Genomic DNA, 14,666 nt, shown 5'->3' with positions numbered 1-14,666 from the left:
CCTATATAATAATTGTTCCTGACGTTTGTATTTTAGTTATTATTTTATTTTGGGTAGTTCCATTTCATAACTTTGACGATAAAGAGGAAAACCGACCTCACCCCGTAGTGCTCCGTATTTGGGGTGAGAGGGGTTTTCATACAAAGGTGATTTTGGAAAATTGCTGGATAGATTTTTTTTTATTATGCGTATTACTATAGCTCCATTTTAAATTGGAATACATTATTTTCGTAGCAGTAGCCTTAAAATCCCTTCTCATCCGCCCTCTCTCAAACCTTCTCTCCCCATTCATAACCCACCTCTCCCCGCGAAACCTATTCACCCCGTTTTACGGTACTGACTTTTTTATCGCAACATCACAGCTGTAGAGACACGTCAGTGTAACTGAGTTGTTGACAAAGTCAATTTTAATTACTTAATTTTCAAGTTTGTCGCAAAATATCGATGAAACGAGAAACGTAAACATATTATTGTACCCAATTGTTTGCTATAATCAATCATTCAGAATTGTCCATAAAACTAATTACTTTTTAATATTGTAAAGGTCAGGGTTGCAAGTGTTGATTGAAATTTAATTATAAAGTCATCTTTATTGCCATTTTCACGCGCAAGCTTTCCGCTGATTGTTTTTTTTAAACTTAACTAAAACTTTAATAATTTTAAGTACAATTTTTTTTAAATTTTGGTCTAGACATCTGCTGTTAACAAGATTTTAATTGTAAATAAACTAATATAAATTGCTATAGAGGTTTCAATGTAATAATTAATATAAATTGAATTAAAAACTATAAATCTGGAATTAATTTAACTAAGCAATCGGAAAGTATAAGTAGGTAGTAAGTGAAATATCACAATTTCGTAGTAGGTACAGTCGCCATCAAATATATCGGAGCGGTCAAGGCGCTCACAAATATCTGAACACGATTTTATTGTCGAGGCGTTAAAGTGCGTGTTCAGATATTGTGAACATCTTGGCCGCTCCGATATATCTGATGGCGACTGTACCTAATCAGCTAAGTTTTCAGCGGGGAAAGCGTACGCGGAAGTGGTATGGGCGGTTTGCTTGCAGACTTTTATATTATGTACATATTTATGCAACCAAGGCGAAGCTAAAAGCAACAATTGGGTATTATTTTTGCAGTTTCTTTATGTAGGTACAATGTAGATTTGTAGATATTGATTTGGGTGGGCTAGTGGGTGTTGGTGAGTTTGTGTGTTACATCGTAGATTCTTAACTAAGTTTGATGAACCGGGTGTTTATCGATTTAATTTAATAGCTCGGTTATAAGAGGTACCTACTTAGCCGACTTAACAAATCAGAGTTAATCAGGAAAGTTTTCTAATATTTGCTTGTTTTCAGATCTGAGACGAAAGAAATGCGACGTAGATGTGATAAAGCGGGCGCAGCACGTTGTCGAAGAGATACGCCGCACCGAGGAGTGCGCCAAGACCTTGCGGGTTGGAGACTTGGAGCGTGTAAGGACTTTATAATAGAGTTAGACCAAGACAAGTCTGCAACGATTTAAATAGCACACGCAGCGTATTTAATATCTACGTAATAATTGAATAAGAGTTTGACATTTAAAATTACACTTGCACTGTGTGCGTATGCTGTTAAAATCGTTGCAGACTTTTCTTAGTCTAATTCCAAAAATATTGTTATGGCAGGTGTCTGGACGTCTTTGCAATAACTCAGTCTCATTGTCAACCCAAAATTCAATCCATAGACCGGTATAGGTACTGATCATGTTTTCTACAATAGCCCCAATGCCTTCAGTAGCTGAAACCGGTTCATGGATGTCTATTATTGCGCCTGTGAACGGGTTCCAGCAGGCCTTCTACATGACATTAAAGGCCTGTGCACACCGGTTGCGTGTGCGTGACATGCACGTGCGCGTGCGGCGTTGTAAGTATACAGATCCATATGAGAGACGGCACACCGCTTGCGTGTCGTGTGCGTGTGCGGCTCCAACATTTTAGCGCACGCACACGCGCACGTGACGCACACGCAAGCAGGTGTGGCTCGGCCTTAAATCTCCAAAGGGCCTCTAAGTGTTGGATTTATATCCCACGCAAGCCTATCAAAAGACCGGGATTTATAGGCCCCTGAAATCAAAATGGAGTAACTAGTGTACCTTTTTGTATGATAGAATGTGAAAAAGACACGGTCCGTTTTTAGGCAAAATGTGATGTACGTATGTTGTTGCGAAACTATAACACATTTTCATTGTTTACTTGGAGCTTTGCTCATGTGAATGGCACATCAAAGTTTGTAATTGTAACACATAACTTATTTTGTGCACATGCGAATGTATTTTACAAACCCACTGCACATGGGAAATTATGTATCACACGTGTACGAACTAATATTATCTAACAAGTTTACAAACGTATTTAACTATTAAATTACTTAATAAACGCGTTCCAACATCGTTCTGACAATTTCATGTTAATAATTAGAAGTATTTTTAAAGGTTTGACTTAAGTACTTAATTAATGAAATATTAGCTAGCGGCCATAATACATAGGTAATTAAAATGTTCCAAGAAAACGTTTATGCTTCTAATGTAGGTTGTAACTAATAATTAAATTAAATAGGATCTTTATATAATCTGTTTTTGCATACTTATCTTAATTATACATATTAAAAATATTAAAATTAGACAGAGCCTGAGTAGACAATGCATTTATCCCCCCACGCTCATACTGAGCATTAAAGAGGCCCACTGATTACAGTGATTACCCGTCCGCCGGACGATATCGGCGGTCAGTTAAAAGCAAAATTTGACAGCTCCGAACCACTGACAGACTGATATCGTCCGGCAAACTGGTTATCTGCGGGCCCCTTAAGTAATAATTCTACATTTAGAAAATCGGATATTGTTACAAATCGGGTATTGATAAAAATAAATTCTACAACCATTTATTTTCTGTTCTATAAGTTCTGACCAATGGTGATGCATCCTATAGAACACCAAATTTGACCACCAAATCGTAAAGTTCGCATTATTTACTTTTAACTTAATTTATTTTATGAAAGTACTGACATGTTCGACGACGCATACAAGTCATGATACAACCTACGCAAAGAAGTACGTCTTGGTCCCTAGCAATATTAAAAGCATTGGTACCTACTCCTAAGACGTCACGAACGCGATGAGATGTGCATAATGGCATGTTTCTAATTATAGTAAGGAGCAATGAACTTAGGTGTTTACACTTAAAAAATCGGTACGGTTTATTTGAATGACAAAGAATGACAATAGAGTCAGACCAAGAATAGTCTGCAGCGGATTTGACGCAGTGAAAGTGTTATTTTAAACGTCAAACTTCTATGAAATTATGACGTATAAATGACACTTGCACTGCGTGGGCTATCAAATCCGCTGCAGACTTTTTTTGGTCTGACTCTAACAAATTGGAGTCCAAACGCACATGGCCTATTTAAATTGCCTAGAGCAATTTTGTTTGGAACCTGGTCCAAAAACCAACACAGCTGAGAGTTAGGTCAATAAATAGGTACCTATAATTATCTGCATCATTTCGTCCTATGGGCACCAAGCGAAATTCCGTTGCAAACTGAGATATTGGTGTTTTAGTCAGAGACAATATCTACCTAATAACCACTCACTCGCTTATGGAAGCTCATTACATGTCGTCACCCTTATTACCTGGGCAATAGATTTCACTGAAAAATATCCAAAGGCCGAGTTAGTAAATTAATTACTGTAGGGCAGATGTTTCAAATCGCTGGCTGATCGCGACGCTTGGTTTGACCGGTCGAAGGAACCAGTCTCCATGTCTCGATCCGTCCGCGCTTGTATGATGATATACATGCTCCACCTGTTTATTGGGTTGTTGTAAATACCTGCTGCAAAAATACTCGAATTATTTATTTACAAGTATTCTTTGTTACAAAGAAAGTGCGTAGAGCATTCTTCGAGAATCAATAAGCAGGTAGGGTAAAATAAATAACGCCCGAGTAATAAATCTCTACAATCTTAGTTTTCCTTTCTTTTATAGGTCGGTGAGCTGTTTTACGAGTCTCACGAGACGTTACGCAAGCTGATGGAGGTGTCTTGCCCGGAGCTCGATCAGCTGGTTGCCATAGCCAAGACGGTTGACGGCGTCTACGGTGCCAGGATGACGGGCGGCGGGTTTGGTGGCTCGGCGGTTGTCCTTGTAAGTTCTATAGACCGACCGCTTAACCCTTAAATGCATGATTTTTTCTTTTTGCCCGAAATTAATATATGTATCACATAATTTTTTACCGATTCTAGGAAAAATAGTAAAAAAAATATAACTTCGATTTTCACAGCGAAATCAGTGTTAGAAGTTAAATTGGCTAAATCATATTTATGTAATTTTCAGTAATAGATATATGAAATTTTTAACTACCATTAGAAAGGTACACTATTTGTGATATACCTATGATAAAGTTTTTAAATATAAAATAATTACATACCCCGAAAAAACCGTTCAAAATCACATGCTAAAAAATATCAACTTGTGGATTTTTCCAAGCTTGCCGTCTTTTCGTCTTAAAACGAATGTATTTTTTATAAATTGGAAATATTGCGTAAATTTTACCCTTAAATCATCACCCTATTAACTGACGTTTGGTATAAAGGTGCGTTCAAGAACGTAAGCCTTTCTATTTTAAAACTGTGAGCTGTCTAATGCTTTGTAGACATTTGGCAACACTATGCATTTAAGGGTTAAATGAGTCCTCACCTGCGCGGTACGGGACGGTAGTACTATTAGTTATTCTGTGGTACGGGGGCGACGGGGTAGGACGACTAAGGGCGGCGGGGAAGGTGCGGGCGGGTGTACGCCTGTCGCCCCCGTACCGCGCAGGCGAGGACTCATTTTAAGCGGTCGGTCCGTAGCGAGTTCTAGTGTATCAGTTGGTTAATAAGATAAGAATAGTTGGCGGCGTACGATGCCAGCAAATAGTTATTAAATGTTCTAGCATATCAGCTTTATGTCATAGTAAAAACGACAGTTACGATGTCATCAGTCCTAGTATAGGTAGGTAACTGGGATAGGCAATGTACTTACTACTCGGAGACTTATTACTACGGAATGCAAATCGGTTATTTTTTGTATGGAAATAACCGCGGTTTCGGTTAATAACCGATTATTTCCATACAAAAAATAACCGAAAATAACCGATTTGCATTCCCTACTTATTACTCGGAGTCGGAGACTTATTAGGGAATAGATTAGGTACTATTTAATATACTACATATTAAATATAGTGCGTCAAGCAAATCTTGGCAGTAGCAATGTAAAGCAAACTAAAGTAGGGCAACACTCAAAGAGTAGTATTGCGCTAAGAAATGCAGCAATGTACAATGTACATCGAACCAAAACTTTTTTTTCCGCTGAGCGCGCCCTGTTACGTACGTCAATTCAAATTGTCACTCGTGGATTCTCAATTGAAAATGTTTGAAATTGTTATTAAATGGTATGGACGGACAATTTAAAAGCGGTGTGTGATGAATTTGAAGATCTCAAAATAAAATTAGAAGTGGAATATGCCGTTAAACAAGAATGTAATGAATAAAATCATTGCTTACAGCAGATAGATGTCCTATTGGATTTTAATATTTTATTAGATTTATCAGTTGGAACTGTAGGCATTGTAGGCACCTTAGCTTTGATTAAGCACAATTTTATTTAATATATTGGTATTTAATGGTGACACAGCAGAAATATCTCTTGAAATAGAATCGATTCAGAATGTAAACAAAGATGATGGCTGTCATTCGCGATCCACATTCCACAGATAAAACACAGATGACACGCGATTTTCGAATTCTTCGAACACAGTGTTGCTAACCCGCGATTTTTCAAATTTGCCGCCGTTTGCTACTGACAAGATTTGCTTGACCCAGTTTAGTTACCTAACCTATTCCATTGTTTTTAGATTTATTAGTTACAAAGTATCTAAAAAACAATGAAAGCGGTAAAGAAAACGTCATTTTATTCAAAAACGCTTAAACATTATGTCACGGCCATTCCTCTTAAAGGTTCCATTAAGTAATAATCTTAAAATCTAATATTTGAGTTTTAAAGTGCCTATTGTCTCTGTCTCAAATTTGTTTTATATTTAGTAACCTGTAAATACAAACACATTTTTCTACGTTTTAACAGGTAGCTAGTAACAGTAACAAAAAAAGGCATGGAAAGACATTTTCAAAAGCTATTTTGAAAGCGGAAATCTCTTTTTGGGGCAGATTTAATGAATTAAAATCGGAACGAGAGGCAGCTGTCGGTCCCATTCATCTTTTTTAAGAACAAACGAAGGTACCTAGTGAGTTAGCCACGTTTTGTTTAAATACATAATGATTGCTAACTCAGTGCTCTACTTTCCTCTTAATCTGAAGCTCGAACAGCACATACGCATCACGCAAAATGTCAAATTAAATCGTTGATAGGCGTTCGCATAAATCTTTGAACTCACGTGAAATACTCATAAAATTATATATTATTTTAGCTGTTTTCGTTTCCTCATTCCCCGTCCATGCTCCAAAATGACGCGTCACAAAATTCATGGCACTTATGCGTAAATTATTATTAGAGAAAACACATTTTCGCTGGGTAAGAAATCCGCAGTCAAAGAGGACTTATCGGTGACATAAATATGTCGTTTGAAGTTTGCTACATAATCTGTTTAGTAACATGAGGGCATTAACCTGACCTAGTTGGTTTGAAATCGAATGCTTCGATTGGGAAAATGTAATGGTTCGCACAGATTGGGGTTTCTTATTCATTTTTAGGGTTCCGTAGTTACCCAAAGGGTAAAAACGGGACCATCCCAGCAAACATTTTTGGTCAATATTCCGAAAAAGGCACCTATTCTAGGTCAATCAATTTAGGGGACCAAAATGAGGCACGTCGAATCGACGTCGTCGGCACGTCGAGTCGACATAAATGGGGAAAAAACGCACGTGCCGGCGACGTATTTATTGACGGTAAATTAGTGATTACAACCATTAGGTCAACACTAGGTCATGTTTCCGACGTGGATTCGACGTCACCACGACCTGCCGCGTAGTTGAAATGTACTAATTTGGTAATATTTACCACCTTTAGACGTGATTGTGACATATTTTTATCCATATAATTACTCTGCGATGCAATATTTAGATGAGACGCGATGAGGAGAAAAAGAGACACAAACATTACGCTTATATATATATTCTTTTCACTCAGAAACAAAAATGTCTAACAAGAAAACAACTTTAAGTTGTGCAATGATAATGGCGGACACTAAGTCATGTAAAATAATTTAGGCCGATTACGCAGATGAAGAACGATGAAATCTAGTGCACAGAAAATTTTTTCGTGCAGTATTTTAGGTTTACATACAAAACTATCGATGGGCTTTTGAAATATTTAAGTTTTCAACATTTTATAAAATCAAAATGCATATCTTCTTCTTCTTCCTCGCGTTATCCCGGCATTTCGCCACGGCTCATGAGAGCCTGGGGTCCGCTTGACAACTAATCCCATGATTTGACGCAGCCACTAGTTTTTACGAAAGCGACTGCCATCTGACCTTCCAACCCAGATGCACCATTCAAGATATAACAAGTTAAATTATGTAATTTCATATTTAGCATCTCGTTATAATGAAAGAAAATGGCGGCACAACCTTATGGTATTGATAGTACTTTACAAGTGATTTTAACTATATGGTCGCAATTTGGTATCTATTTGAAGTAACATTTACCTAAAATTTGTAGCTAAATCGACATAAAATCGACGACCTAAAGGAATAATTACGTTTAAGAAATAATTACGTCGCAAATACACCTAAAATATTTTAATAGTACATTTGACCTATTGGTCAGACTTTGCAGTTAATTTTACCTAATATTTCGACTTATTTTCAACCATTAAGTCCCTGTCTCTATGGTCCCCGTATAAGAAATAATTACGTCGCATATACACCTAAAATGCCTTATTAGTACATTTGACCTATTGGTCAGGATTCGAAGTTAATTTTACCTAATATTTCGACTGATTTTCAAGCATTAAGTCCCTGACTTTATGGTCTCCGTATAAGAAATAATTACGTCGCATATACACCTAAAAGGCCTTATTAGTAAATTTGACCTATTGGTCAGGGTACGAAGTTAATTTTACCTAGTAATTCGACTTATTTTCAACCATTAAGTCCGTGACTTCATAGTCCCCGTATAAGTAATAATTACGTCGCAAATACACCTAAAATACCTTATTAGTAGATTTGACCAATTGGTCAGGGTTTAAGGTTAATTTTACCTAATATTTCGCCTTATTTTCAACCCCTAAGTCCCTGACTTCATGGTGTATTTATGAAGTGAAATTTACGTTTTATTGTCCCTATATTTTGACTTGGAAGTAAAAGTGTACAATACGTAAAATAATTGGTGACTTAGGACGTAATTTTTACTTAAATTGGTAAAATCTTCTTCGAGCCTAGGAAAAAATACTTAAAATGTTTGCTGGGATGGGAATGCCATTGTGTTAACTTAGGTACAAATATAATTATAGGTTTATAATATGTACACAGGTAGCACATATAAAGTTGGTAAGTGAAAGAAAAGCAATAACTCAAACCAGGACTCTTTCCATTTTTCTATAATAGCTCCCAATGCCTGCTGAAATCGGTTTACGGGTATCTATTTATGTACCCTTGAATGGGTTCCAGCAGGCGTTCTACATGACATCAAAGGTCTCCGAACGGCCTCTACGTGTGGGATCTATATCCCCACGCACGCCTTATAAATGACCGGGCTTAAAACCCCGAGTACAGTCATTATATCCAAAAAACCGACCCTACCCGTGATTAATTAGTTCTTGGATTTTTTTTTCGTAGGTCCCTCGGGGGGGTCACTGGGAGTGTAAATTCAAAAAGTAGGCTTAATCAGGCTCCTGCGTATATTCGAAAAATGGTTTTTTTTCCAAAGAAACGGTTTTTCTTCAATAACTCGGCCATTTTTGATTTTACAGTAAAACCGTTAGGACAAAAACTGTAGGAAATTTGATTCTCTACAAGTTAGTCCAGTCATTATATCCAAAAAACCGACCTTTCCCATGAATAATCAGTTCTTGGATGTTTTTTTCGTATGTCCCTCGGGGGAATCACTGGGAGTGTAAATTCAAAAAGTAGACTGAATCAGGGTCCTGTGTATATTCGAAAAACGGTTTTTCTTGAATAACTCGGTCATTTTTGATTTTACAGTAAAACCGTGAGGACAAAAATTGTTCAGAATTTGATTCTCTACAACTTTGTTTCCCTTCATTTATGCCGTAAAGCGTGGAACATAGGAGATAATGATAATATTTTGAATTTGTCGCGTTTTTCAGGTTTAATTTCTAAAATATCGATTTTGGGGGAAAGAAGGTGGGAACCAAAATTGTTCAGAATTTGATTCTCTACAAGTTTAGTCCTCTTCATTTATGTCGTAAAGTTGAAAATAAACGGGATGTTGAAAATATTTTGAATTTGTCGCTTTTTTCAAATTTTATTTCCAAACTATCGATCCTAGAAGAAAAATTGTGAGGACCCAACTTGTAGAGAATCAAATTTTCTAAAATTTTTGTCCTCGCTGTTTTACTGTAAAATCAAAAATGACCGAGTTATTCAAGAAAAACCGTTTTTGGAATATACACAGGACCCTGATTCAGTCTACTCTTTGAATTTACACTCCCAGTGATTCCCCCGAGGGACGTACAAAAAAAAATCCAAGAACTGATTATTCACGGGAAGGGTCGGTTTTTTTGATGTAATGACTGGACTAACTTGTAGAGAATCAAATTTCCTACAGTTTTTGTCCTCACGGTTTTACTTTAAAATCAAAAATGGCCGAGTTATTGAAGAAAAACCGTTTTTTTTGGAAAAAAAACCATTTTTTGAATATACGCAGGAGCCTGATTAAGCCTACTTTTTGAATTTACACTCCCAGTGACCCCCCCGAGGGACCTACGAAAAAAAAATCCAAGAACTAATTATTCACGGGTCAAAATCTATAATGACTGTACTAGAGAGTTTGTAACGGAGATACAAATAATAATAAATAAATATTAGGGGACATATTACACAAACATCTGCCTATTTCACAGTCACGCTTCAGTGTGATCTCCTCTTACAAATAAATCCTTTTTAGAATTACCTATAAAAGGAATAACGTTATAACGAGCTTAAATTGATCCCGAATAAACTCATAAATAACAACAACCTGACCCATTTACGACAATTTTCACAAAATATAGCATAGCAACACGATAAAGGATGATTTACGCTAGACCGGGCGGGACCGGGCCGGAGCTTCCGGCGCTTCGTTATCTATGAAAAGCACCACGTGATCACTGACCGGCCGTCATAGAAAATGATACGGTCGCCTCGGCCCGGGCACGGCCCGGTCTAGCGTGAGTCACCCTTAAAGGCCTTATGAAAGCTTAAACAGACATTTGGAGACGCATAACTTGCTTCATGTATTTTTTAAGAGCTCTTCAACGGTTACGACTCTTGAATGACATGTATACAGTGTGGAAAGATAAGTCGGGCCCTGGAGGGAAACTACCTTAAATCCTTAAGCTGGCTCATTTTACTTTTAAAGGAGACATTCCTTTATTTTTAAAAAGAAACATAACTGCATTCATAGAATTTTTCTTTTTTCTTCAATTTGGCTTGTCTAAAAAAATCTTGAGTACTAAATATTAGATTTTATGGATATTTTGTACGACAGGCGAGTGTAAGACCTAATGTTTCTTGGAGAAATGTTATCATTAACATTAACTGTATCGACTAGTAGAATAAAATAGCGATTTTTTATTTCTTGGAATTTTTAGTCGAGTCGAGTCCCGGGCAAGGCAAGCGAGTTTTAGAAAATCTTTGAATGCAGTTTTGTTTCTTTTTAAAAATAAAGGAATGTCTCCCTTAAGTAAAATGAACCAGCTAAAGGATTTAAGGTAGTTTCCCTCTAGGGCCTGACTTATCTTTCCACACTGTATGTTATTCTGATGTTTATATGGAATTCTAAGTAGCTTATCTTGTTTTTAAGTAAACATATGGATTATAGAATCACAAATTTATTTCACTTCCTCAAACATTTTTTGATTTAAAAAAATACCTCAAATCGGTATTACCTATAATATAAAACGGAATTTTAATACCTACCTTAAATTTTGATTTAAAACCTTGGGTTGTACTTAATTTGTTTAAAGAGTTCTAGGAAAAAAATTCAAAGGTACCAAATTAAACTATAAAAAATATTCATTTAGTCTTCATAAACCCAAACACTACGTAGGAAGTATTTACCTTCATTAAAACAAATTATCTTGTGTCTGAATATTGTCACAGGGCGGACACGCCATACATCAAAACTCGTTTGCGTGTATATGTGTGAACGGCACGTCTGTACACGCGTCATTGTGTGAGTAAGTCGCTTAGGGCTACTATTTACATGTTTTTGAGTTCACGGAGCGTTATCGTTGTACTCGTAACGTAAATATCAAACATTTTTATTCCTAAAATTAAAGAAACAAACATGATTTACACGATGGTATTTTCTCCTAGATCCTTGCTATAATATAATAAACTGTTCTATTCACAGGTCACAGCTAATATTATTTGAACGTATATGCGAACTCACCCGTACACCGTAAAGGCCGTAAAATATTACGTAAAGTATGGTGCGGCAATAAATTACCAAAAATGTCATGTCGAATTGTCGATACACAATTAGCGTGGACTAAATATTTACAAAACGCTACTTTTTAATATATGTATAATAAAAATAATGTTCTTTATTTCGTGAATTTGAAAAACAACCATACATCGCAAAATACATCGGCATTTTGAACGTTGCGTCATCGCGCCGCGGCGTTGCTAGCCGAACTGAGAGTATGTCAGGAGTCCGTCAGAACTCAGTCGCGGGGCGAGGTAATCCGAGTCGGGGCGGGGCGGTGCGTGTCCGTTCTGTATGATAATACTATTACTTATTCTGTGATATTGTTAGCTTTTAAACGTTATTATTATATTTCACCTTTTTGTCATTGAAAGGGAAAATGTCTAGACACTGTTTTATGTACGGAGGTGAGATTTATCGAAGTTACTTGTACAAGTTTTACTTAATTTTAATTAATAATAAAGTAAAACGTGCGTTCCGTTCCTACAATTTATTGGAATTAAAATCATGTAAGTTCATTTTCACCACAACAGCTCGGAAAGGCTTACTTTGCACTTCAAAAACTGATAGCAAAGTTGCATTTTATTCACATGTGAGGCAAAGTAATCAAATGCTAATTTTGAGTTGTTTTCTTATGTTTTCTGATAGAAATGACTTTTAAATGATGATTTTGGATGATAAATATTTAATAACATTAATTTGGATTTGATTTTGTTTGATATTTTACATTTAATATTTGCTTAGGGTTGGTGTGGTGAAAAATTTTGTGTTTCACTCGGGGGCAAATTTTGTTTAACCCTCGTGCTTTGAAACCCTCGCAACGCTCAAGATTCCATTTTTCGAACCACTCGCTACGCTCGTGGTTCAATTTTGGAATCTTTCGCTTGCTCCGGTATCAATATTAGCACGAGCGGTTAAACAACAACTTTGCCCCCTTGTAAAACAAATAACTATTATTTAGTTAAAAATATTTTAATTCAATAAAATATAATTATAAAAAGAAAATGACCCTCCACCTAACATCCTCGACCTCACATTTCATTACACATATGATTACCATATAACAACACAACAGACTCAACCGCTACATAAAAAAATAGTGGGCTAATTTTGCTTTCCGTTAGAATTAATATAATTTGGTAGCTTTGAAGAATTTCCCCTTCAGGAGGGATAATTCTTCAAAGCTATCAAATTATTCAAGAAGAAATCCCAATTTGTCCCAATAAACGTTATGAAATATTCCGCCAAGTTACGAAAATACCATACGTCTTCGTATCGCAATACAATATTATAAGACATTATGTTAAAATTGCGCTTTTATTGTACAGAATAGGGAACAATAAAAAAAACTTAAAACAACAAAAAAAAATTAAAATTAAAATTTAAAATTAAAATCATCCTATTATCTTATCATAGAAATTGTGAAGTTATGGTGTTGGTACACAATCATGTTCTTGAACCATTTTAGTGTTAACATAGGCATATTTTCATTTAATAGATCAAAAAAACATTAAACAATAAAAATGAACATTAACAAGTGCAGTGATATACACTCATCAGCTTTCAGCTGCTAGTGTACGAGTATAAAACAATATAAACAATATAATAGGTACTGATAGGTAAAGGTATCTACAGCATCCATATGCCAAATTTGATAAAGTTTGAGGAAAAAATATTCGACTATTTGTAACAGCCGTACTCGTACTATACCGATCTGTCAGTGTTAAAAGTGACATTTCTTTAACCGAAAAATAAAATTTGCCTTAATATTGTGCGGCGATGTAAAAAAATCATGTAATTCATATTGCCAAGACTAACAAGTAAAACCTATAGTTTCAACTCCCCTAATCGTTCTAAAGTAATCACACCTCGTACAACTAAGTCTTTAACTCTGATAACAATTCAAGTGATTTCAATATAGGTATAAGATTTCACCTGAATTTCATGTTAAGTCTTAAAATTATTATATATTCGGGATTTCATTGTGAGTTCTTCAAGGCTTTCTCGGTAGTGTGTTAATAATGATGTAGGTACGAACGATCGAGTGTCCTCGTATTGTAAAAGGTCTGTAATATCGTTGCGCGTAATTTTATCAAGCTCTTAATAATATTACTTTTTATTACTTTCAGGTAAAAAAGGCCGCGGTAGAACAACTCAAAAATCGTATTCTGAGTGAATACAAAGGAAAGCCAACATTCTTAGTGGCTGTGCCTAGCGATGGCGCGAGGAAACTGAACATTTAACATTAATAAAACAACTTGGATGTCAACTACAACGTGAACAATTATGTAACTAAGCATAGTTTTTATCTAAAATATTATAGGTACGAAAACAATACAAAATCTATAAGTACATACCTATACAGTATAAACACATTATAAAACACCTAACCTAGAGTGTCAGCACTCAGCAGCTGGGCAAGTTTCATGCTGCCGATGGTTAGGTCCGCAGAGAGAGGAACCGACATTCTATACGCGCCGTGTCCAAGATGTTTTGACTAGTTGCCATGATGGTGAAAAAATTTATAGCCTAGAAGCTACCGTGGAGTATATTCAATACTTATGTCTAATCAATCTGTGTTTTTTAACACAGGTTGATGGTTTGTTATTGTTTTTTCTATTATTATAATACTTATTTGTACTTCTAAGAAAGGGACCAAACATATTTTGTAAATAATAAGAATTTATACCTACTTAATATATTCGTACCTACTACGATCTACGATAAATCCTTCAATACTTCGCTAACTTATGTATTAGTTACTAAGCGAAAACATTAATCATGCGTTGAGAATATGTTTCATTAGTTTCATTACGAAGAATTGCTCAAAGAGGTTTTTCTCCTTGTTTTGTTTTTGCAGATGTATGGAGGATTACTCATATAAATTGTGTAAAAAAGATTATTTCGCGCATCTACAATAAAATTCAGTTATTATTCTTTAATGTTCGAAGTTAAATTTTCTTTTTATCCACAAGAAAG

At 35.7% G+C, this 14,666-nt stretch overlaps 1 protein-coding gene across 2 annotated transcripts in view; it reads left to right on the top strand.

The window, feature by feature from the left end:
* LOC134667177 (galactokinase-like) overlaps positions 1 to 13,945 on the top strand; it is a 62,514-nt gene extending 48,569 nt beyond the window's left edge. For both annotated transcript variants that reach the window (XM_063524496.1, XM_063524495.1), the window contains exons 7-9: positions 1,361 to 1,476; positions 4,024 to 4,182; positions 13,817 to 13,945. In XM_063524496.1, the coding sequence (XP_063380566.1) occupies positions 1,361 to 1,476; positions 4,024 to 4,182; positions 13,817 to 13,930 (389 nt within the window). In that variant the 3' untranslated portion in view covers positions 13,931 to 13,945. The remainder of the gene's footprint in view (positions 1 to 1,360; positions 1,477 to 4,023; positions 4,183 to 13,816) is intronic.
* The last annotated feature ends 721 nt before the right edge of the window (positions 13,946 to 14,666 follow it).

This window comes from Cydia fagiglandana, chromosome 9 (assembly GCF_963556715.1).
Source record: "Cydia fagiglandana chromosome 9, ilCydFagi1.1, whole genome shotgun sequence".
NCBI classification, from domain to species: Eukaryota; Metazoa; Arthropoda; class Insecta; order Lepidoptera; family Tortricidae; genus Cydia; species Cydia fagiglandana.
Note: the sequence above shows the minus strand (reverse complement) of the source record. Positions and strands in the feature narration are given on the sequence as shown.